Genomic DNA, 22,097 nt, shown 5'->3' with positions numbered 1-22,097 from the left:
ATTATTACTTTTTTTTTTTTTAATCCAGAAAACTGGGAAATATTCTTTAGGTCAGCGCCTAAAGGAAGATTTGACATTGTTACAGGGAAAACATGCTTGAATGTCTGTTTCTACATGAAAAAGATTGTACTTTTTTTTTTAAGTAAGTCTTAAATCGCATGTGAGGCTTGAACTCATGAACACATGAGTAGAACTCAGTAGAACGCATGCTCTACTGATTGAACCAGCCAAGTGCCCCCCAAAATTCTGCTTCTGATTAAAGAAATAAGGACATCAGATTACATTTCGAGTGCTCTGTGATTGTGTGAGACCCCATTATATAGATCTGGTGAAGGCTCTAAAAATTCTCAGTCTGAGAAAAGTCACCAATTCACATCAGTATTGGGACTTGAAAGTTGGTGACAAATTGAGCTTTCATCTTTCTAATTTCTCTAAACCCATATAAAGAAAGGAAGAAGGAAAAGAAATCAGTAACTAGTCGTCCTGTTAAGACTGAAAGAACATTCAAGGAAAGATACTGAAGTATGAGCAGTGTATGGACTGTGTGCTCTGCAGCATAGTAATGGACTAAGGGGTTCCCTAGGTTTAATTTTCAAGGAGGGTGTATTGTAATAGTTCTTATATATTTTTTTAATTTTTATTTATTTATGATAGTCACACACACAGAGAGAGAGAGAGAGAGGCAGAGACATAGGCAGAGGGAGAAGCAGGCTCCATGCACCGGGAGCCCGACGTGGGATTCGATCCCCGGTCTCCAGGATCGCGCCCTGAGCCAAAGGCAGACGCCAAACCTCTGCGCCACCCAGGGATCCCTAGTTCTTATATGTTAGCAGACTATCACTTGTTCTCCTGGACCATTCTAACTGTAGACTCATTACTTTGTTCCCACTTAAAACAAAACTTGAAAATAGTAGTTCATTTCTTTACTTCTTCAGTTCCCATTCACTACCCATTCTCTGCTCAACTCACTTCACTCAGGCTTTGGTTCCATCATGACACCGAAACCTTTTCAAGGTTACCAGAGATCTCCATTTTACCAAATCACTGCTCAGTTTTCAAATGTCAGATTACTTGATTTCTCAGCAATGTTTCCTACTGCTGATCATTCCCCTCTCAAAATATTTTGATCATTCAGTTTCCAGGATTATCCTCCTTTTTTTTGGTTTGCTCTCACCTCACTGGCCACTCTCAGCCTTCATTATTCTCTCCTCATCATCCTTCACCCTTGAAATTTGTAGTGCTCAGAGATCAGTTCTTGAACCTCTTCTTCCTTCCCCTACCATCTAGTAGAACTTTCTGTAAAGATGGAAATATTATATATCCAGTCTGTCCGCTATAATGGCCTCTAGCCATATGTGGTTCTTGAGCACTTTAGCACTTGGTTATTGCAAAAGAGAAAATTAATTCTTAATATTACTAATTGTAATTAATTAAAAATTTAAAAGCCACATGGGACTAGTGGCTACTGTATCAAACAACACAACTCTAGATGATTTCATTCCGTTGGTTGGTTTTTATATCTTCTATATAGTGATGATTTCAAATTGATGTTTCCAGTCATAATTTTTTCCCTTATGTTTGAGATTCACATATGTAATATTTCCATTTGAATATCTAATTGGCATCTAAAACTTAACCTGTCCAGAACAGAGCTCTTGTTTTTTTCTTCCCACACATGTTCTTCCTCCAGTCTGCCCCATCTCAGGAAATGGTACTACCATTCATCTAAGTCTTCAGGCCAAATACCTATGAGTCATCCTTGTTCCTTTTCTTCCACTCACTTCCTACATCCAGCCTATCAGAAACCTTACCTTCCAAATATATGCCTAATCTCTATTACAATGTTCACTGCAGCAATCTTAGTACGAACTGCCAACGTTTCCCATTAGGGTACTAGCCTATCAACTATTTCTCTTCCATTCATAATCCCTCACACTGACTTTTTCACACAGCAGCCAGAGTGCTCTTTTAAAATGTAAATCATTGGGAGATCCCTGGGTGGCTCAGCGGTTTAGCGCCTGCCTTGGGGCCAGGGTGTGATCATGGAGTCCCAGGATCAAGTCCTGTATGGGACTCCCTGCATGGAGCCTGCTTCTCCCTCTGCCTGTGTCTCTGCCTCTCTCTTCTGTCTGTGTCTCTCATGAATAAATAAATAAAATCTTAAAAAATAAATAAATAAAATGTAAATCTTGTTATTTGTCAGTTCAAAATCCTCCGATGATTTCCCATCACACCTAGAACCAAATCCTCACTTGTCACCATGGTTAAAAGGCCTTATGGAATTTCAGCCTACTTCAGCATCATTTCCTACCACTCCCCTCTTTGCTCTTTGTGGCTGTATGAAGACAGGTATTTTTTGGTTTCTTTTATTCATTGCTGTATCTCCAGTGCCAGGAAAAATCTGCTGGCTAAAGGAACTTCAAGGAAACACCAGTTTCTGGTGTTGGCTCAAGGTAGAGAAAGGGAGTGTTCCTTAAGAATCTGAATTCCTGGGATCCCTGGGTGGCGCAGCGGTTTGGCGCCTGCCTTTGGCCTGGCGCGATCCTGGAGACCTGGGATCGAATCCCACATCGGGCTCCCAGTGCATGGAGCCTGCTTCTCCCTCTGCCTATGTCTTTGCCTCTCTCTCTCTCTGTGTGTGACTATCATAAATAAATAAATAAAAATTAAAAAAAAAAGAACCTGAATTCCTAAGCCTGCCTATGTACTGGTTTGGAATTTGATTTATTCTACCTGCATGGTGTAAGAAACCCCAGTCCACTGAAGTGCAAAGGGGTTAGAAATGCTCCTAGAGGGATGTTGGGCGGCTCAGTCGGTTAAGCATCTGTCTTCGGCTCAGGTCATGATCTCCGGGTCCTGGGATCCAGCCCCACATAGGGCTCCCTCCTGGGCAGGGAGCCTGCTTCTCCCCTCTTCCTCTGCCTGCTATTCCCCCTGCTAGTGCTCTTGTTCTGTCAAATAAATAAATTCTTTAAAAAATATTTTTTAAATCTTTAAAAAAATAATAAATAGATGAAAGGTCTGAGAACACCAGTATTGAAATGTGGGTAATGGAAACTCTTACTCAGTATTGATAATGATAGAAATATGTCTACTCTCAAGAATAGTCTGACAACATTCTGGTAAAGTGGAGGATGTACTAAGCATATGAGCAACAGTTCTACTCACAGTTACATACCGCCAATACCCAAACTAGAAGAAACTGTTGCTCATGTCACTAAGATACATTTCCAAGAATTTCTTTGGGAGTGCTGCTTATCTGATTAAAAAAAAAAAAAAATGGAACCGGTCTATAAATCTCTGTCCCCAGTAGAACAGATAAAGAATTTCCTAGTCCTAAAATGGTAATGAAAATTACACTGGGGATGCCTGGGTGGCTCAGTGGTTGAGCGTCTGCCTTAGGCCCAAGGCATGATCCTGGAGTCCCAGGATCAAGTCCCACATCGGGCTCCCCATATGGAGCCTGCTTCTCCCTCTTCCTGTGTCTCTGACTCTCTCTCATGAATAAATAAATAAAATCTTAAAAAAAAATTAAACTACACATAGCAACTTGGCTGAATCTCAAAAACATAACGTTGCTTGAAGGAATCAAGTTAGATGATATTTACAGTATGGAAGCATTTATTTATTATAAGCTATATTGCTTAGAGATCTATTCATATGTAATAAAAATATTAAAATTACAGAGAAAGAGGCAAGTTATAGAGAGAGTCACAGAGGAGGAGTTAGATTTTTTTTTTTAAAAGATTTATTTATTTATTTATTCAGAGAGAGCGAGAGAGAGGCAGAGACACAGGCAGGAAGCCTGACGTGGGACTCGACCCCGGGTCTCCAGGATCACACCCTGGGCTGCAGGCGGCGCTAAACCGCTGTGCCACCGGGGCTGCCCACAGAGGAGGAGTTAATGTGTTGAAAATGGTTTATTTCTTAAACTGGGTATTAGGTATCATACATTCCTTATATCATGTCTTTAAAATATTGATCTTTAAAAGACTGAATGGATATGAAAATTCTCTATATTTAATGATTATTGAAAAACATTGAGAACCTTTTATTTTAACTTTATTATCTTATTCATTCTTTTTTTTTTTTTTAATTTTTATTTATTTATGATAGTCACAGAGAGATAGAGAGAGAGGCAGAGACACAGGCAGAGGGAGAAGCAGGCTCCATGCACCGGGAGCCCGACGTGGGATTCGATCCCGGGTCTCCAGGATCGCGCCCCGGGCCAAAGGCAGGCGCCAAACCGCTGCGCCACCCAGGGATCCCTATCTTATTCATTCTTAAAATAGAAATGAGTAACTTAGAGAAGAGTAACAACAGGGGCACCTGCCTGGCTCAGTTGGTATATCATGCAACTCAATCTCAGGGTCATGAGTTCAAGCCCTATATTGGGCATGGAGCCTACTTAATAAAAGGAAAGGAAAGAAAAGAAAGTAACAATATAGTACTAAGGATGTTATTTTGATTTGATTTTGGTTTTTTTCCAGTTTTACTGAGAAATGTTTGATATACATGACTAAGGTACTCAGCCTGATTGCCTCATTAACATACGTAGTGATCACCACAGTAGGTTCAGCTAACATCCATCTTCTCATACTGATAGAAAAGAAGGGAAAAAAAGAAAAAAAAAATTCTTCTTGCAATGAGCACTCTTAGGATAAACCCTCCGAGCAACTTTCCTAAGTATCATATAGCAGTGTTAACTATAGTCATCCCGTTGTACATTACATCCCTAATACTTACTTACCTTACAACTGGAAGTTTGTATCTTTTGACCACCTTCCCCTCCCCTACTCCCTTCCCTAACCCCCTCTGTTTCTGGTAAACTACAAGTTTGATATCTTTTTCCTAGTTCAGGTATTTTCTTTTTCTTCTTCTTTTTTAATTTTTGATTTCCACTATAAGTGAGATCATACAGGATTTTTCCTTCTTATTTTTTTTAAGTCTATGTGGATAGTATAAAACCAGTTATTATAAAATGCCTTTTCTAAATTAAGGGGTAATGTTAGTAACCAAAGTCAGTTTCCAACCAAAATGTAACTTCCTTACATCAAAGCATTTTAGAGGGAGTGGATATTCTATTTTTATGTAGTTGGTATGGAAAATTATTATTCTTAAAAGAATACATGTTTGTACGTTTCTTGCTTCCATATGGGCTTGTTTTACACACTTTAAAATTGAATAACCTAGAGATGCTGAACTTGTAGTCTTAAGGGGTCCCCAGTTTATTTGAATTATTATTATTATTTTTTTTTACAAAGGTGCACGCCCCAAGTTTGGACGCCGACACAGTATGGAAAACATGGAACTTATGAAGTTAACACCAGAAAAGGTTGGCAGCTTTTATGTTTTACATTTCTTGAACTGTTAAAATCAAATATTTAAATAACTTTTAACTTAAATGAATAGTATAAATAAACCTTGCCTTGTATAGGTATCACTTTAAAATTTTCCTTTAAAAAGAATCAGAGAAAAAATAAATAAAAATAAAAAGAATCAGAAAAAAGTACAGTCCAAAAAGAATGTGTATAACATGTAGCCATATGTATAAGAAAAGTATTATGCATATATATTCTTTGTAGATACATACAGCCTTTCTGGAAGAGTATGTAAGAAACTTGCTAACAACTGCTTCTGGGAAAAGGACTGGGTGTCTGAATTAGGAGAGATATTTACTTCATATATAGCTTGAACTGTTTGAATATTTTAACATGTACATGTATTCCTTTTTTTTTTTAACTAAAAGATCAGAAAAACTTAAAAAGGTTAAGAGGCTCCCCCCCCACTGCGTTAACAGCAACATTATTGCAAGGTTAATGATATTTATGAACAAGCTATATTTTCTAGCTACCTTTCTTAAAAGCATTCTCTTAACAACTTTTATTCAAGATCTTGTCTGGGCTTTTTCTCTTTTTACATAACATAATTTTAAAAAGGTTATTTTTCTTTATTATTTTTTATTAAGTTTTTAAATTCCGGTTTAGTTAACATACAGTGTTACGAGTTTCAGATGTATAATATAGTGATTCAATACTTCTGTACACTACTCAGTGCTCATCATGCCAAGTATACTCTTTAATCCCCATCACCTGTTTCACCCATACCCTCACCCTGTAAAAAGGTTTTTGAAGAAAAAAAATGAAGGCTGCTTGCTTCCACTTTTGCTTAACTTAATTTTACATTGTTAAGGTAGGCTGTTCTTCTGTGGTATATTTTATAAAATATTCTTTTTTTTTTTTAAATATTCTTTATAAAATAGGCTCATTATAATAACTTCAGAAAATTTCCGCAAGGAAATTAAAATTATGAGTAATCTCACCTCCTAGTGGTAACTGCAGTTATTAATATTTTGATATTTATTCATCTTGCATTTTTATATGAATATTATATTACAGATCTTATAATACATAGTTAATACATCATTTTCATGCCATTAAACATTTTTCTGCTGTATTATAATAGGCATATGATTTTTTAATATTGACATTTCTGTGGAAATAGTTTTCTTAAGACTAACATCTAATTAACTTGAATTTATAGCCAATATATTTTTATTCCAAACAATTAAAGTTGTTCAAAAACTCTGAAGGACTTTGTGATTTCCCGCAAGTATCTACCTCTTATCTTGTCAGTTCCAAAGCTATCTAATCTGCAAATTATTTTTTAAAAAAACTTTTAAGTCAATTTAGGTCTCTTTTCTTATTCTTGTAGGAATGTACTGATTAATTTACTCTTGTGCCTAGCTCCGTAGGGTACTAACTGTAGATTCCATTAAGAAGGTGACCAGATTCAGGGGATCCCTAGATGGCTCAGGGGTTTGGCGCCTGCCTTTGGCCCAGGGCGCAATCCTGGAGTCCCGGGATCGAGTCCTGAATCGGGCTCCCAGCATGGAGCCTGCTTCTCCCTCCTCCTGTGTTTCTGCCTCTCTCTCTATATATATATATCTATCATGAATAAATAAATGAATAAATCTTTAAAAAAAAAAAAAAGGTGACCAGATTCAACTCAAAGTTGGCTTTTCCAAGAGCCAAATAATGACAAAATTCTATCTTTAAATATGTTTGGGATTAGTTCTGTGTTTTCTTTTCCTCATCATAAAGTTGCATCGAGTTATTTCATTACTCTCAACAAAGTAAAAAACCATTTATAAAGAAAAAGAAACATCTGTGTTAGAGATGCTTCTTAAGAAAGCACAGTTGCAGGGAACTCTTGCAGACCACAGATGTTGGAAAATGCCTTTTTGCTACTCTCACATTTGATTGGTCATTCTGCTTACTGTGGAATGATTGGTTAGAAATAATTTTCTTTCTTTTTTTTTTTTTTTTAAGATTTTATTCACGAAACATAGGCAGAAACGTAGGCAGAGGGAGAAGCAGGCTCCTCACAGGGAGCCCAATATGGGACTTAGTCCCCAGACTGGGGTCATGCCCTGAGCCTAACACAGACGCTCAACCGCTGAGCTACTTGGGCATCCCTTATTTGGACTTCTCACAGAAACACTAAAGAATACAGACTGGAACAATGTCCTCAGAATTATGAAGGAAAATTATTTCCGGGACACCTGGGTGGCTCAGCAGTTGAGCATCAGCCTTAGCTGGGCATGACCCTAGTCTGAGGATTAAGTCCCTCATCAGGCTCCCTTGTAAGGAGCCTGCTTCTCCCTTTGCCTGTGTCTCTGCCTCTCTCTGTATCTCATGAATAAATAAATAAAATCTTTAAGAGAGAGAGAGAAAGAGAGAAAGAGAAGTCCAAATAAGTATATAGGAAACATTTAAAGTTTTTCACATTTCTACTTGGGATTTAGGTGTTCTAACATCTGGGGCCATTTACTGTCTCTAAAATCAGGAGACCTTGAAGTCCACTCTAGCAGTAGTATCACTTTCCCCTTATAACCTGTATAAGAAAAGGAATAAGAAGAGGAAAAAGCTTCATTTGATGCAGATAGCTTGGTTTCCTCACTAGCTGCCTGTCTCTCTGAGGTATGGTAGCCTGAGGGCAGGACCTAACTCTAATTTGTGCCTCATGAGGTAACTACAAAAAAAGCATGTTTTATCAAATTATCAGTTATTACATAACATAGACCTTTGGATTTACTTGCAAACAAGACTGAAATGTTAAAGTTGCAAATGTCACATAGCTACTGTACATACTGTATGTTTTCCTTTCTACTCAGTAAATATTTTTTATATTGAATCTGTTTTTTAGAGGTTAAGTATATTTAAACCAGATCTAGGCCTATATAAATTGCTGATTAGAGGGTTTTTGCCTATTGAGAATTTAGTAGTTAGTGAAAACAAAAAGTATCACCAAAAAATTGCTACAATATGTAAGTTTTAGATATTAATTTCTACAGTTTAAAATTCTGCATATGTCCAAAGTTTCCAGTTGTAACATTTTTAATTAACTCTTATCCAGAATGAAACTTGCTCTTTCCCTGACCAAATTTTATTTTATTTTAATTTAATTTTAATTTAATTTATTTTATTTTAATTTTATTTTTAAGATTTTATTTATTCATTTATGAGAGACACAGAGAGAGAAAGAGAGAGGCAGAGACACAGGCAGAGGGAGAAGCAAGCTCCACGCAGGGAGCCCGATTTGGGACTCCATCCCAGGTCTCCAGGATCATGCCCTGGGCCAAAGGCAGGCGCCAAACCGCTGAGCCACCCAGGGAATCCCCTCAAATTTTATTTTTATGGGATTCTGGCAAACTGTTTTATTACTCTTAAGTTCTTAAAAGTCACCATTTTAATGTTTTGATAATGAGAAGTCCACAGTATACGTTTGGTATAAGCTGTTGAAAATAGAAATACTGGCAAAAAGGAATTTATTAAGAGATCTAAGCTGCCCCACACACTAAATGGGCGGCGAAGACAGGTTCATATGATAGAAAACCAAAGATAGCTTTGTTTTTTCATGCCCTGCTTTCCATTTATGTTTATAATTTTATAGGTACAGAACTGGAACAGTGAAATTCTTGCTAAACAAAAGCCTCTTATTGCCAAACCTTCTGCAAAGTTGCTCTTTGTCAACAGATTAAAGGGGAAAAAATGCAAAACTAATTCCTCCACTAAAGTTCTCCAGGATGCCAGTAATTCCATTGATCGCCGAATTCCAAATTCTCAGAGGGTACGTATAATAATAAGTTTTTGAGTGTTGTGCTTCAAGTATCTACATTTTAGTTTTCTTGTATTCAGACTGAATATTCCGTAATTTGTATTAGACATTTAATACAAAATACTGTTTTTATTCAAAGAAGTCTTGCATATTTCCCTATCTTTTCTTTTTCAAGCTAGAAACTATAATTACTCCATTCATGGATATGTTGCTTTACTACTTTGGATAGTAATTGTCATTGTTTGCAAAAATACTCTCTTTTTTTTTTTTTTTACTGCAGTGTCTCCCAGTAAAACTGTCCTCCTTTCAGTTTAGAAGTTAGAACAAATTAAACTTAGAGGTTGAAGGATTTTAAAATACTAATGTAAGATAGTATCTGCTAGCATCAATTTCTATTTATTTATACTGAAATTATAATAGAATTAAAAACTATTTTGATGAAAAGTGATCACAGGACTCAGATTACTAAATATAACTATATAATATTTTATTTCTAAATATCAGAAGTATCTTTAATTAAGCTAACCTGCACCTGATAAAAGAATCAAAATAAATCACAAAGATGATACTTCAAATTATCAAGTCCATTTTTCAGTGAGAGCTTTTGGAAAACTTATGGTAGTTTGTTTGTTTGTTTCTTTCTTTCTTTCTTTCTTCTTCCTTTTTTTTTTTTTTTTAATTTATGATAGTCACAGAGAGATAGAGAGAGAGGCAGAGACACAGGCAGAGGGAGAAGCAGGCTCCATGCACCGGGAGCCCGACGTGGGATTCGATCCCGGGTCTCCAGGATCGCGCCCTGGGCCAAAGGCAGGCGCCAAACCGCTGCGCCACCCAGGGATCCCTCTTTTTTTTTTTTTTTTGACAGCTTTCTTTTGGTTATCTTATCAGCATTCCACCTATGTCTGTACCCTGGTGGTGTCCTTTCTTGATTTTTATCAGTAGTTTTTTCCAAGTGTATGACTAACAAAAGGAAATATTATGGGGTATATAATGGACCACGAATATTTTTTTAGACCTACAGCAGATCTCAGGGGCATACCTTTGTTCAAGGTTTGAGGTCTTAACTAAGCCCACTTAGCCCAACTGAAAATGTCCATACTTCTGAGGCCTCCCTGTGTTTTGATGTTCAGAATTTTGAATTCAAGCCTTTTTTGGCCCTAGGAAAGTCTTGTGATTACAAGTGCATCTGACTACAGCTTATGTACATACTTTAATCCCAGTCCTCAAACTAAACACGTTAAGAACTGTAGTCTGAGCCCCTCCTATTTCCCTTATGTATGCCATGTTCTCTGTCCCCCAGGTTAGGAACCCAGGTGTCATTCTAGACTCCCTCTTTCACTAACCACATCCAGTCAATTCCTGCATCCCTCAGATCTGCCTCCAGCCCCTTCTTTCTGAAAATAAACCTTTGCTGCTATGTATGTCATAGTCCTTAGTGCATTACTGCATCTCTTACCCAGATGTTTGGAATAGGCAACTGAGCTGATTGCTTTCCCTGCATTAACCTCTGCAGCCATTTGGAGGGGCCAGTTCTGTTTCTGCTCAAGCTGCTTAAAATTATTATTACCAATGCTCCTCTTACTTCATATAGGATAACTTGTTAGTATGTCATACAGAGGCTTTTTTTTGGTGGCCTCTTCCCACCTCTTCACCTCTCCTACCCCCTTCAGTTCATTATCCCCTGAATACTACAAACTTTTAGCATCGCATATTAATCAGTATGAAGCATATACCTGTAAATGTGAATTCATTCTTCAGGAGCCAATTCAAATATCACAGTTTCCCTAAAGGATTAGTTTTGCCCATCTCCTGAAGCCTATAATTTTTTATATAAATGTACCTCTACCATAATACTTATATCATTATGAAAAACAAAATATTTTTTATTAAACATTACATCTGTCATTTTAAGCTTTGAAGCTTCCAAGTAAAGTATGACTGGTTTCCTTCTGCCCTAAATATTTATTTATATGAGGTTTATGTTTTTTTAAAGAGCTTCAAATCTTTAAATATAATAAAGGACCTTGGAAAATCACTATGCTTTGTTAGTTTTAAGTTCTTAGAGAGATTGATTTACTTTTAAATTCTTTTGTAGAATCTTAGAACTGAACTTTGAGCCTAGGATCACTAATATTTATATAAATCTTTTAGTATCTGAAGTAGTTCCCCAGAGTCTGAGGTACATTTCTTTAGCCTTAAAAATTACAAGGATTAAAAACTAAAATACGTAACTAGAATAAATAAAATATAACAAGAAATGCTTTTTATTAGTTGGACTGAAATAACTTTATTATCAAGGTTGCCATCTTGAAATCTTTATAATGAAAATGTCAATTTTTATTTTTAATCTTCCTTTACCTTTTGCGTATGTATCATGATTTTGCTCCATTGATGATGTGATGCTAATGCTGGAATATTAAGATTTTTCTTTCAATATTTCAGAAAGTCAGTACAGATACTATTGGAGATGAAGGGTTCTTTGACCTGGTAAGCCGATTTCAGAGCAATCGGATGGATGATCAGAGGTGCTGCTTACAAGAACAGAGCTGTGGGCCAGCTTCAACTGCAGCATCTTCCACTCCCCCTAGAGTGATGCTTAAAAGTGAGTAATTGTGCTTCTCCCCCAATTTTAATAGTTTCCTTTGATATTCGTGTGATTTCTTTCTGAGAGTTCAGTTTTCTTCAGTGCAAGTACAGTAAATGAACCTGAACCCAGGTGTATCTGAAATGCTGGTATTTCTTCAGTTCAGAACAAAGTTTTGTTTCAGTTCCCCTAGGTTTATCTGTATTTTAGTTCAGTGCACTTTCTACTAACTGTAACATACTGTCTCCTTAGAGTCTTTGGGACTGGGGAAAAAATCTAACTTTAAAAGTAAAAATAGTAAAGGGAAAAATTTAAGTTATACATACCTTATATAATTCTGTGTAAATCACAAATGCTTCCTATCTGGATTTTTAAAAAGCCAAGACAGACTGAGGAGAAACCTATGACTAAGGCGGAAGCTAAGGCCTGCCTGAGCCTTAGAAGGGTTACTTAAAATTTTCTACTTCAGCTACCAAAAGACTTCCTCTGCCATAGACCAGGACTTAACTCTTAGTTAGCTAAATGGTTCCTATCCAGGACATAGAATAAAGACTGTCTCATTCATCCTCACGTGAGAAATGATATAAGACAATGTATTACCTTCTGAAATCTAGCCCCAGATCTTGTAAAGTTATCTTTTTTGGGGGCAGTAGGCTCCATGCCTAGCATGGAGCCCAACACAGTGCTCAAACTCACGACCATAAGATCAAGACCTGAGCTGCGATCAAGAGTTGAACACCTAACTGACTGAGCCACCCAGGCACCCCTTGTAAAGCTATCTTTTGAGTGGGCATAGATAAAAAGAAATATAGTCTAATCTGAATAACCTTTAAGTGGATCATCTGAAGTACTCTGGGATTTGTTCTTCCCTACCTGCCCATATCATCAGGCCCCAGTGTATCAGTGACTCTCAGTGACAAAGCTAAAGCAGGGGGACAGAGTGGATGTTGGGACTGAACAAGGCTGAAAGGAACTATATGTATATTAAAAATATGCTTAAATATTTTTGTGATGTTACGGATTTTTTTCCTATTCATAGCACCATCTGTTTCCATGGTGTCCCCCAACACGGATGAGTTTTTAGACCTTCTTGCCAGCTCACAGAGCCGCCGTCTTGATGACCAAAGGGCCAGTTTCAGTAATTTGCCAGGGCTTCGTCTGACACAAAACAACAATAAGTCTGTACTTGGCCACCTGATGACTAATGACAACAAAGAGCCTGATGAAGATTTCTTTGACATCCTTGTAAAATGTCAAGTATGTATGCATATTTTTGTCATTCTGTGTATGGCTCAGATACTGTTGAGAGCTTTGGCAGTATTATAATTCTAATCTGGGAAGGGCTTATTTTGTATTAGGGACACACTTACCATTCAGGGGTCCATCAGACTCTTTAGATTCCTATGATAGTTTCTTTGTATCATTTTGGGTGGTGAGGCAAGATGAGATGTTGCTGATGACTCTCTGAGCTGTGGTGGAGAGGAAACTATGAAAGGTAGGGAAGGAGACCTAGAAAACACACCCTCTTTTATAAATGGTAGGAGAGAGTATCAGGAAGAGCCAGTGATTAATAGGGAGAGTCTAGCAGGAGCCCTTTCTAGACTGCTTTAGGAGAAATACACATACCAAGATAGCTTTCATTTTTAGTTATTTTAATAATTATTTGCCAAAATGGTTAAGGAATATCTCAAATGGCTTGAATAGAACCAGAAAAATAATCCTTATTTTCACTAAAGAGACATTTCTTCTGTCTGACCTTGATTCTGTGTGTTTTCTCATTCATAAAAAGATGAGGTAATGACATGACACATACATACTACCTACCTCTCATTCATTCAACAGAAAATTATTGAGCGTACACTGTGTTCTTGGCACTAGTCTAGACATTTGAGACACATACTTAGCCTTTAAAGGAGCCTACATTTTAGGATCCTTTAGGAGAGACAGTAAATAAGTCTGTACATATGTATAGATATTATATGTCAGACACTGATACTTGCTATAAAGAAAATTAAAGCCACATAAAGGAGTAAGGTATCTAGTGGTGGTAGTGGTTAGGGAAGATGTTCCATGTGAACAGAGATCTGAATGAGGCAAAACAGCCATGTGAATATTTAGTGGAAGCATTCCATGCAGACACAGCAAGTCTCTTCTTGGCTATAAAAGCTTAGCAGGTTCAAGTAATGGCAAGGTTGCCAGTATGTCTGGTGTGGAGTGAATAAAGGGTAAGGGAGAGCAGTAGGAGATGAGGATGGAGAAAGAACCAGCCTAGATCTTATAGGCTATGATGAGGTCTTGTATCCCAAATGTGATAGTAAGACATTGGAGGGTCTGGAAGATCATCCCAGCTACTGCTGAAAGCATGTGAAGTGCCAAAGAGTTAGTAGGAAAACCAGCTAGAAAACCAGTATGGGGGGATACCTGGGTGGCTCAGTGGTTGAGCATCTGCCTTTGGCTTGAGGCATGATCCTGGAGTTCTGGGATTGTGTCCCACATTGGGCTACCTGCGTGGAGCCTGCTTCTCCCTCTGCCTGTGTCTCTGCCTCTCTCTCTGTGTCTTTCATGAATAAATAAATAAAATGTTGAAAAAAGAAAAGAAAGAAAACCAACATGGGTAATTCAGGGAAAAGATACTGGTGACTTTGACTAGTGAATGGTGTTAGGAGAGATGATAAGTAGCAGTTGAAATAGGGATATATTTTGAAGTTATGGTTGGATTGGAAAGACCTATTAATGGGAGTTATAAGAAAGAAAAATAAAGAGGGTTCTAACCTTGTTGGCTTTGAACAACTGAATCTGTGAATGGTACAGTTTACTGAAATGGAGAAGTCAAAAGGAGAAAGAGGTTTGGGAAGAAAAAGCAGGAGATGTACTTTAGGCAGATAAATTTGAGTTATGTAAGTAGATACTCAAGTGGAGATGTTGAATAAGCAATTGGATATATAAAAATCTGGAGCCCCAGAGAGAAAAGACTTGGGGAGTCATCTGCTATATACTGATGACTGGTATTAAAACTTTGGGAAGATAGTATCTAAAGAATAGATAAGGAAACACGAAGACTAAGTTCTGGGCATTACAAAATTGAACGGAATAGAGGAAGATAAGCCAGCAAAGCAGCCATCAGCCTGGAGGAATGCTTTCACTAAATATTCACATGGCTGTTTCACCTCATTCATATCTCTGTTCACATGCCAGTCCTGGAACATCTTCCTTAACCACCAACACCCCTAGATACCCTACTCCTTTATATGGCAAAGTGTTTTAAGGAATGTTCAACTCTGTCAAATGCTGCTAATAAGCCAACTAAGATGATGGCTGATCTTCTAGATTTGGCAACATGCAGATTATTAGTCATTTTGAAAGACACTGTTTTAGGGACATGATGGGGACACAGGATTGAGGAGGTTGAAAACATGGAAAGTGTAAAGGGGGAAATAGTAAACATAGGATAGAGGTGGGTTTTTTTTTCTTATTTTGGGAGTTAATACTGCATGTCTCTTGATGTAAATGATCAAGTAGAGGGAAGAACCAGTGATGCAGCAGAGTATGGGATAATTGAAGTTTTTGTGCAGGTGAGAAGGAAAGCAGAATATATATATATATGTTTACAGATTTAGAGGTAGGTGTAGATAGGACTTCTCTCTGGTTGTTTTTATTTTCTTAGCAAAGTAAGAAGTAGGGACATAATTGGAGATTGGGGTTGAAGCATTGTGATTTTGAAGAAGTTACTTTGAAAAACTGAAAGCATATTGACCAGGGAAAAGTAATAGGATTATTGAGCTACCCTGAGGACTCATTTGAAATTCACTGTCACTGAAGTAAGACAGGTCAGTACAGTGGTGTATTTTCTCGAGGCATAACCAGTTACTTAAGGATACAGAGATTTAATCAAGGTCAGGATTTTGACAGAATAGGATGGAGGGAGAGAGAAACACATGCCAGGGAATGATTTTAATAAGGGACTTGAAATCTAGGCTGCATCTAAGAAGGGAAGTAAGGAAATGAAAGGATTAGAAGTGAAAAGTGACAGTGATCCCATGGGTTTTTAAAAAATTCTAAAGACCCATAACTAATTACAGACCATCAGATAAATATAAATGAAGCAAAAACTGACAGCGTTAAAGGGAGAAATGAACATTTCTACAAAAATGGTTGGAGCACCCTCTCTCAATAATAAGTAGGACAGCCAGGCAGATGATAAAATGAACAACACAATAAACCAGCTAGTTCTTATAGAACATACTTTCTCTCTCTCTCTCTTTTTTTTTTTTTTTTTAAGATTTTAGTTATTCGTGAGAGACACAGAGAGCAGGCAGAGACACAGGCAGAGGGAGAAGCAGACTCCCTCCAGGAGAGCTCAATGTGGGACTTGAGACCAGGACCCTGGGATCACACCCTGAGCAAAAGGCAGATGCTCAACCACTGAGCCACTCAGGCGTCCCCAGAACATACATTCTTCTCAAGTGCATATGGAATATTCTCCAGGATAGCTCAGATGTTAGGCCACAAAAGAAGTCTCAAAATTTTAAAAGATAGGGGATCCCTGGGTGGCTCAGCAGTTTAGCGCCTGCCTTTGGCCCAGGGCGCAATCCTGGAGTCCCGGGATCGAGTCCCACGTCGGGCTCCCAGCATGGAGCCTGCTTCTCCCTCCTCCTGTGTCTCTGCCTCTCTCTCTCTCCCTCTCTCTCTCTCTCTCTCTCTCTCTCTCTATGATAAATAAATAAATAAATCTTTAAAAAAATTTTAAAAGATAGATATCATATAGAGTATCTTCTCTGACCATAACAGGATGAAGTTAGAAGCAGTAACAGAAGAAAAAATGGAGAATTCACAAATTTGTGGGAATTAAGCAATGGGCAGAGAAAAATCACAAGGGAAATTAAAAAATACCTAGAGACTGATGAAAATGAAAACACAATATTCCAAAACTCTGGGATGCAGTGAAGGTAGTACTTAGGAATTTTATAGCTGTAAATGTTTACAATAAAAAAGATCTCAAATCAACAGCCTAAAGCTTTAGACCTTAAGGGGCTAGAAAAAGAACAAACTAGACCTAAAGTTAGCACAAGGAAGGAAACGGAGAATAGAAAAAAAATAAAACCTTAAACCTGGTTATTTGAAAAGTTTAACAACTGGTAAACATTGAATACAACTGGTAAACATTTAACTAGAGGAAGGAAAAGGGCAGGCTCAAATTACTAAAATTAGAACAAAAGAGGGGACATTGCTCTTATTCTACAGAAATAAAAAGAATTTTAGGATAATACTATGAATGATTATGTGCCAACAAGTTGGATAACCCATATAAAATGGACTTAAATAACTAGAAACACAAAATCAACCAACACTAAATCATGAATAGAAAATAGACTCATAATCTGCAAGATTATATCGGTAATAAAAAACCTCCTGACAGAAAAGCCCTGGTTCTGATGGCTTCACTGGTGAATTCTACAAAACATTTAAAGAGGTAACACCAGTCCTCATACTTTTCCAGATAACTGAAGAGAGGAATTAGGAATGCTTCCTATTCTGAAATCCTTCTATGAGGTCATTATTGCCATGATGCCAAAGCCAAACAAAACACTACAAGAAAACTATGTGGCCATATCCATTTTGAATATAGATGCAAAAATCATCAATAAAATACTAGCAAACAGAATCCAGTAAAACGATTATACACCATGCCCAGGTGTAATTTGTTCCTGAAATGCAAGGATGGTTCAACATAGGGGAAATCAGTCAGTCTATTACATACATCACATTAATAGAAAGTGAAAAAAATCTCAATAATCAAAATTGATATGGAAAAGCATTTGACAAAATTCAACACATTTTCTTGTTAAAAACACTCAACAAATTAGGAATAGTAAGAAACTATCACACCATTATAAAAGTCATTTTGGGGGGGGTACCTGGATGGCTCAGTTGGTTGGGTGTCCAGCTCTTGAATTCAACTCAGGATTGTGAAATTGAGCACTGTGTGGGTGGAGCTCTGTGCTTGGCTCAGTCTGCTTGTCCCTCTCCCTCTTACCCTATGTGTGCATGCTGTCTCTCAAATAAATAAAGTCTTTTAAAATCATTTATGAATTACAGCTGCCATCATACTCAATGGTAAAGGGCAAAAGCTTTTCTCTCAGATCAGGAACAAGACAAGGAGCTCATTTTTGCTACCTCTATTCAACGTAATACTGGAACTTCTAGCAGAGCAATTAGGAAAAAAAAGAAAAGCATCTAGATTGGAAAGGAAAACGTAAAATCATTCAGAAATGACAGTCTTCTATATAGAAAACCGTAAAGATTTCACAAAAAAAAAAAAAAAAAAAAAAAACCAAAAAACCAAAATCCCTGTAGAACCAAGAAATTCAGCAAAATAACAGGAATACAAAATTAATATCCAAAAATCAATTGTGTTTCCACACACTAACAATGAACAGACTAAAAAGGAAATTAAGAAAACAATTATTCTTAAAATAGCATCAAAAAGAATGAGCTACTCCAGAATGAACTTAGCCAGGGAGGTGAAAGACTTGAACAATGAAAACTACAATTTCTGAAAGAATGAAACCTCATAAATAAAATGGAAAAGAATCTCATGTTCATGAATTAGAGGATTTAATATTCTTAAAATGCCAGTAACCACCCAGAGTATAATCTATACATTTAATGCACTCCTTATCCAAATATAAGTATGGTTTTTTTACAGAAACAGAAAATTCCATCTTGAAATTTCTGTGGAATCTCAGGGGAACCCAAGTAACTGAAACAGTCTTGAGCAAGCAGAACAAAGGTGGAGGCCTCACACTTCCTGATTTCAAATTTTACTACAAAGCTACAGTAGTCAAACAGTTATGGTTCTGGCATAATGACAGACATACAGAGAGACCAATAGGAAGGAGATCCCAGAAATAAATCCTTGAATGATTTTCAGCAAGTGTGTCAAGACTATTAAATGGGGAAAGGGGTCTCATCAATAAATGATTCTGGGAAAAGTATCTACATGCAAAAGACTGAGGCTGGACCCGTACCTAACCCTGGACCCCTGGGTCCTGGACCTGGACCCCTACCCGTACCTAATATAAAAACTGATTCAGAATGGATCAAAGACCCAAATGTAAGAGCTAAGACTTGTAGAAAACATAAAGGGAAGCTTCAAGATTTTTTTATTTGGCAGTGATTTCTTAGTTATGACACCAAAGGCACAGGCAACAAAAAAAGAAATAGACAAACCTGGATGTCATGAAAATGTAAAACTTTTGACACAGAGAAAGCATAAGTAGGGGGAGTGACAGGCAGAGGGAGAGGGAAGCAGGCTCCCCTTGGAGCAGGGAGCCCAATGCAGGGCTCGATCACAGGACATCATGACCTGAGCCGAAGGCAGACACCTAACCAACTGAGCCACCCAGATGCCCCTGAAATTTTTAAACTTTTGTACATCAGATGACACTTTTACAAAAGTAAAAAGGCAACTCACAGAAAGCATTTGCACATCATAAAACCAATAAAGGATTAATTGAGAATAGAGAATTCTAAAGGGCTTTTTTTTAAAGATTTATTTATTTATTTATTTATTTATTTATTTATTTATTTATTTATTTATTTATTTCTGATAGACAAAGAGAGAGGCAGAGATACAGGCAGAGGGAGAAGCAGACTCCATGCCAGGAGCCTGACGTGGGACTCGATCCCGGGACTCCAGGATGGCTCCCTGAACCAAAGGCAGGCTCTAAACTGCTGAGCCACCCAGGGATCCCTGAGAATAGAGAATTCTAAAATGTAACTACCAAAAAACCTATTTCAAAAATGGGCAAGAGGCACCTGAGTGGCCCAGTCGGTTAAGCATCAAGAGTCAGTTCTTGATTTCAAATCAGGTCATGATCTCAGGGTCATGAGATTGAGCCCTGTGTTGGGCTCTGTGCTGGTGTGGAGCCTGCTTAAGATTCTCTCTGTGCCTCTCCCCCTCTATCCCCACCACCACCAAAGAATCCAAACAGACATTTCTCCAAAGAAGATGTACAAATGACCAATAATCACAAGAAGGGATGCACAACATCACAAATTAGAGAAATGGGAATCAAAACTACAATGAAATACTACCTCACACCCATTAGGAAGCTACCATTAACGACAAAACAAGCACATTGGTGAGGATGTGGAACTGGAACTGTCCTGCACTGTAGGTGAGAACAGAAAATGGTGGAGTTGCTATGAAAAACAGTATGTGGTTCCTCAAAAATAGAAGTACCATCTGATCTAACAACCTCGTGTCTGGGTATATACCCAAAACAGTTGAAATCCCGGATATGAACAGATATTTGTACACCCATGTACAAGCAGCATTATTCACAAATAGCCAAAAGGTAGAGGCAACCAGGTGCCCACTGGCAGATGGACAAAATGTGGCCCACATACCTAATGGAGTATTTTTCAGCCTTTTTTTTTTTTTTAATGTTTTTTAATTTATTTATGATAGTCACAGAGAGAGAGAGAGAGAGAGGCAGAGACACAGGCAGAGGGAGAAGCAGGCTCCATGCACGGGGAGCCCGATGTGGGATTCGATCCCGGGTCTCCAGGATTGCGCCCTGGGCCAAAGGCAGGCGCCAAACCACTGCGCCACCCAGGGATCCCTAGTATTTTTCAGCCTTAAAAATGAGGTGAATTCTGACAAAAGCCACAACACGGGTGAACCCTGAAGACGTTATGCTGAGAAGTAGGCAGTCACAGGGGTACAAATACTGTACAGTTCCACTCACAGGAGGTAGAGTAGTCGGAGTCATACAAAGTGGAATGATGGTTGCCAGGGGCTGGAGAGGGGAGAATGGGAGCTACTAGGTTTATGGTTGTAGTTTTACAAGATGAACATGTTATGGATGTGGTGATGACCGCCCAGCAGGATGAATGTGCTTAACACTGAACTGTACACTTAAAAATGGTTAAAGTGTTAGACTTTATTTTACAATTAAAAAAAAAATTTTCCTAGGGGATTACTCTCTAGCCTGATCTGGAAAATTGGAGGTGGTGGTCACCATGAGATGTTTGAAATCATGATTGTAAAGGCAGTGCAATTATTGAAAACGACCAAGTTCGGCCTGGGACCATGGGAACTTACAGAGAAGGCAGAGGTAAAGAATGAAGACCGGAAGTGGTCTAGGGCCACAAGCGCCCAAGTTGGACAAATTGGAGGACGATGAAATGAACTCACCATGAAAGGAGAAATGAAGCACGAGTCTGTGTGTGTGTGTGTGTGTGTGTGTGTGTGGCGGCAGGGGGTTGCTCACACAGAGGCCAGTGAGCAGCTGCCTGTGAGGGTCACAGGGCTGTGGCGTTAAATGCTAAGGCCGGTCAGTGCACAGCGCCCAGCAGGAGTGGGCACTCAAAGGTCAGCTAGTGGGTTCCCGCTCTGGAGCTACTCCACCAGACTGTACACTGTTAAGTGTTTGTATTTTTTACCAAAGCCGTGAAGTTCTACTTCTCCATAATACTTGCTATATTCTGATTATAGAAGTCCTGGAAAAGATTTATTAGGTTTCAGGTCTAAAGATTACATTTCGGAGATGAGGTGAAAAAAGTTTTTATTGGGTTGACAAACATGAACACAGAATTTGTGTTTTAATCTCTTTTCAGGGATCCAGATTAGATGATCAAAGATGTGCTCCACCACCTGCCACTACAAAGGGAACAACAGTACCAGATGAGGACTTTTTTAGCTTGATTTTACGTTCTCAGGCGAAAAGAATGGATGAACAGAGAGTTCTTTTACAAAGAGATCAAAACAGAGACACTGAATTTGGACTGAAGGACCTTTTTCAAAGTAAAGCTTTGTTGGAATTTAAAAATACGGGGAAAAAATAAGCAAACCACTAGTTATTTAAAAACGATCTTCCTTTCAGAACATGGCAAAGAAATTCAATTTATGTTTCCTTAAATGGAGAAATTATAGCACTGTAATACAGCTTAACATGCTCTAGAATGATGTAAATATTTAACCTTTAATAGTGTATTAACATTCCTCTGGACGCAGACTTGTTTCGGGGTGGAGGGGTCTGATCAAAGGTGCTTCATCAACTTTTGTGGTTAAGGCTCAGGATTGTGTTCTTTGGCAACTTGTTAGATTCCTTTACCTAGCGCTTGAAAAGTAGGAAGGTAAATGAATCTAGAGTTTAATCCTCATGCTAATTCTTTAAAATCTTAATGGACAAGGGCGTTTTTAATACTGAACTATGAAGGTAGTGAGAAATTATGCTGTTTAGTAAAAGTAACATACTTGCCCAATGTGTAAAAAAAAAAATCTTACTAAAAATCTAGATTTTTTTTTCTGCTAAGAAAGTCGTATTTTCAATGTTACTAGATCAGAGCCATTTATAACAACTCTTCAATAAACTTCTAGCATGTT

General features: G+C 37.9%; 1 protein-coding gene across 3 annotated transcripts in view; it reads left to right on the top strand.

Moving 5' to 3' along the window:
* GPSM2 (G protein signaling modulator 2) overlaps window positions 1–22,097 on the top strand; it is a 49,707-nt gene extending 27,610 nt beyond the window's left edge. For 2 of the 3 annotated variants that reach the window (XM_041747337.1, XM_041747336.1), the window contains 5 exons: window positions 5,265–5,335; window positions 8,956–9,132; window positions 11,563–11,722; window positions 12,744–12,961; window positions 21,329–22,097. In XM_041747337.1, coding sequence (XP_041603271.1) covers window positions 5,265–5,335; window positions 8,956–9,132; window positions 11,563–11,722; window positions 12,744–12,961; window positions 21,329–21,556 — 854 coding nt within the window. In that variant the 3' untranslated portion in view covers window positions 21,557–22,097. Of the gene's footprint in view, window positions 1–5,264; window positions 5,336–8,955; window positions 9,133–11,562; window positions 11,723–12,743; window positions 12,962–20,684; window positions 20,827–21,328 lie in introns of all 3 variants that reach the window. The other variant, XR_005986633.1, reaches the window with a different exon arrangement.

Source organism: Vulpes lagopus, chromosome 3, assembly GCF_018345385.1.
Source record: "Vulpes lagopus strain Blue_001 chromosome 3, ASM1834538v1, whole genome shotgun sequence".
NCBI lineage: Eukaryota > Metazoa > Chordata > Mammalia > Carnivora > Canidae > Vulpes > Vulpes lagopus.
The sequence above is the reverse complement of the archived record's forward strand: the minus strand, read 5'-3'. Positions and strand labels throughout refer to the sequence as shown.